This window comes from Pseudophryne corroboree, chromosome 1 (assembly GCF_028390025.1).
Source record: "Pseudophryne corroboree isolate aPseCor3 chromosome 1, aPseCor3.hap2, whole genome shotgun sequence".
NCBI lineage: Eukaryota > Metazoa > Chordata > Amphibia > Anura > Myobatrachidae > Pseudophryne > Pseudophryne corroboree.
In genome coordinates, this window is record NC_086444.1 from 1,226,798,280 (window position 1) to 1,226,801,557 (window position 3,278).

The following is a 3,278-nucleotide window of genomic DNA, read 5'->3' on the forward strand; positions in this document are numbered from 1 at the left end:
GTATATTTATATCTGATGATGGGGGATGGGCTCTGTTCCTGCACATAGCTGCACACAGTAACAGATAAGAGATGTGTCTGTATATTTATATATGATGATGGGGGATGGGCTCTGTTCCTGCACATAGCTGCACACAGTAACAGATAGAGATGTGTATATATATATATATATCTATCTCTCTGTTGGTGAGGGATGGACTCTGTTCCTGCACATAGCTGCACACAGTAACAGATAAGATGTGTCTGTATAATTATATCTGATGATGGGGATGGGCTCTGTTCCTGCACATATCTGCACACAGTAACAGATAAGATGTGTATGTATAATTATATCTGATGATGGGGGATGGGCTCTGTTCCTGCACATAGCTGCACACAGTAACAGATAAGAGATGTGTATGTATATTTATATCTCTCTGATGATGGGGGATGGGCTCTGTTCCTGCACATAGCTGGACACAGTAACAGATAAGATGTGTCTGTATAATTATATCTGATGATGGGGGATGGGCTCTGTTCCTGCACATAGCTGCACACAGTAACAGATAAGAGATGTGTCTGTATATTTATATCTGATGATGGGGGATGGGCTCTGTTCCTGCACATAGCTGCACACAGTAACAGATCTGCAGGGAGACTTCACAAGTTCTCTGCACAGGTTCTAGCAGAAGGAAAACAACAAGCCTGAGCCCGAGAGGCGTCACAATAATAGATTTCCTTTTCGGGAGTCCCCATCCTGCATCCTGGGTCCATGTATGGGCTTGTACGTCACCGCAGCATCACTGGAGGCTCCTGAAATGGAGTGATCCCCGGCAGCGGAAGATCAGAGGCAGCCCCTGCTGCATATAAGAGGGGCTGCAGGGCTGGAGCAATGGGCACTCGCAGAGCCAGCATCCCTCAGCCACACATCAGCCTCCCGCAGCAGCAGCCTGCCGGCCAGCCTATGCAGCTGGGTATCATGGATGTGCCCTGCCATAACGCCATCTACCCCAAGTACCAGGAGGAGGAGGAGGAGAGGGAGCAGGGGTCAGCAGGGGAGCAGCCTGCTGCAGACCCCCCCATAGAGGATCCGGCAGCAGCGCACTTCTCTGAAGGTAAGGAAGGTCTATGCCTGCAATCAGTAACCCTTTGTGGAGACCTGCACACCGGATGCACAATGCTGCATGTGAGATGGGAGATAAGGGATGGGGGCCCACCACAAGGCTCTACTGAGATAACTGGGGTATGGGGTGCGCTGCATGCCATATGAGATATGGGGGGGTCACCACCACAAGTCATATATGATATGTCAGATAAGGAGGTGGGGGGCCACCACAAGTCTCTATTGAGATAACTGGGGTATGGGGGCACTACATTCCATATGAGATATGGAGGGGGGGGGGGAGGTCACTATATGTCATATGTGTGGTGGGTCACTACAAGTCTCATATATGATGAGGGTGGGGGTTGGGTCACTACAAGTCTCATATAAGATGAGGGTGAAGGGTTGGGTCACTACTAGTCTCATGTAAGATGAGGGTGAAGGGTTGGGTCACTACTAGTCTCATATAAGATGAGGGTGGAGGGTTGGGTCACTACTAGTCTCATATAAGATGAGGGTGGAGGGTTGGGTCACTGCTTATACCCTGCAAGTACAGAACTCACCTCCAGTCCTTTCCTCCCTCAGGTGTCTTCATGAGTCCCTCAGGCGAGGATGCCCCTGACTACTTCTTCCTGAGCAGCCAGCCTTCCCCTCCGCTCCCTCTCAGCTACTCCGGGAGCTTCTTCATTGAAGCAGCTCCTGAGCATGACCAGGAGGCCCTCTTCAACATCATGTCTGGGATCCTTGGCCTCTCGCCTTTTTCTGGACCTCAACGGCAGAACCGACAGGAAGTGCCCTACTCGGTTTCTGAGGCCATCCAAAACCACATGGACCTGTATTCTCAGCCGAACCTCAGCATCTCGGTCCAGCAGGAGTTCCCCAGCCAGCTGTACTCAGCATTCAGCAGTACCGAGGACATCCACCAGGTGCCCTGCTCCCCCATCCTGGGGAGTTCCTGCTCCACACAGTGTTTCTTCGACTCCACAGTTCTGCCCAACAAGCAGGAGATGGACTTGTCCCCCATCTCCCCCACACTGGACTCCTTCCATCCTCAGTGGGACACCCAGGCCCCTCAGAACTTTGCCCCAGCTTCCTATACAACAGATGGGTTTTTGTCCCCTGAGAACTCTCCTCCAGTGTTTCATCCCTTGGAGTCCAAAATGGAGAATATGATGTCTGCCTGTTGCCAACCACACATGGACCATATGGCAGAGGAGTCTGCTCTGTACAATAGTATGGACTTCACCTACCAGGCGGACTCTTACCAGGCATCTCACTGTGACTTCAGCGAAACTAAGCTGGACCTAAAATCCCACCTTTTACCAGATAGCAAGTACCAGTTGAGCAACCAAGTGTCCATGCCGGGGCTGATGAACCAGGAGGAGCTCATCCACCACCAGTCCCCTCCCATCATTTCCACAGACTTTCTGGGTCTCTCCCCAACAGCTGGCAACCTCCTTCCATCCAATGTGGGCACCCAACTGGCAGAGCCCAGGAGGAAATACCGCAGGAACAAGTTCCCTGCCAAGTGCTTTCGCCCTAAGCCCCACGAGAAGGCCTTTGCATGCCCAGTGGAGAGCTGCATCCGGAGCTTTGCCAGGTCCGACGAACTCAACAGGCACCTGAGGATCCACACTGGCCACAAGCCCTTCCAGTGCAGGATCTGCCTGAGGAACTTCAGCCGCAGCGACCACCTCACCACCCACATCAGGACCCACACCGGGGAGAAGCCTTTCTCCTGCGACCTGTGTGGCAGGAGGTTTGCCAGGAGCGACGAGAAGAAAAGACATGGCAAGGTCCACATGAAGCAGAAGGCTAGGACTGAGGAGAAGCTCAAGGGGCTTGGCTTCTACACCATGGGCCTGTCCTTCAACACCATGTGAATAGCCAAGTTCATGCTTGGTCTACCACCTTTTTGTCACCTTGGAGAGTTGACCTCCAACAGGTCTGTCGGCTAGCCCCCCCATCACTATTGGGAGGAATCAGGTGTGACTTGTCGCTCTGCTGTCACCTGCATGGCTCAGTATTCTGTTACGTCACAGTGTGGTGTATACATACCTGGACCAGCAATGTATTCTTATCCTCTAGGCTCCTTGCTGGCACTGTCTTAGTGTTACCGCTTGAGGAGCAGCGGACGGATCTGGGTTCAGCACCAGGGAAAAGGACAGCTCCCATCCTGGCCTGCACTACATGCAAAG

General features: G+C 52.4%; 1 protein-coding gene across 1 annotated transcript in view; it reads left to right on the plus strand.

Moving 5' to 3' along the window:
• Positions 1-848: 848 nt before the first annotated feature.
• Positions 849-3,278, plus strand: part of EGR4 (early growth response 4) — a 2,937-nt gene continuing 507 nt past the window's right edge. Inside the window, exons 1-2 of the mRNA XM_063953735.1 lie at positions 849-1,093; positions 1,666-3,278. The exon at positions 1,666-3,278 is cut by the window's right edge and continues 507 nt beyond it. Coding sequence (XP_063809805.1) covers positions 871-1,093; positions 1,666-2,963 — 1,521 coding nt within the window. The 5' untranslated portion in view covers positions 849-870 and the 3' untranslated portion in view covers positions 2,964-3,278. The remainder of the gene's footprint in view (positions 1,094-1,665) is intronic.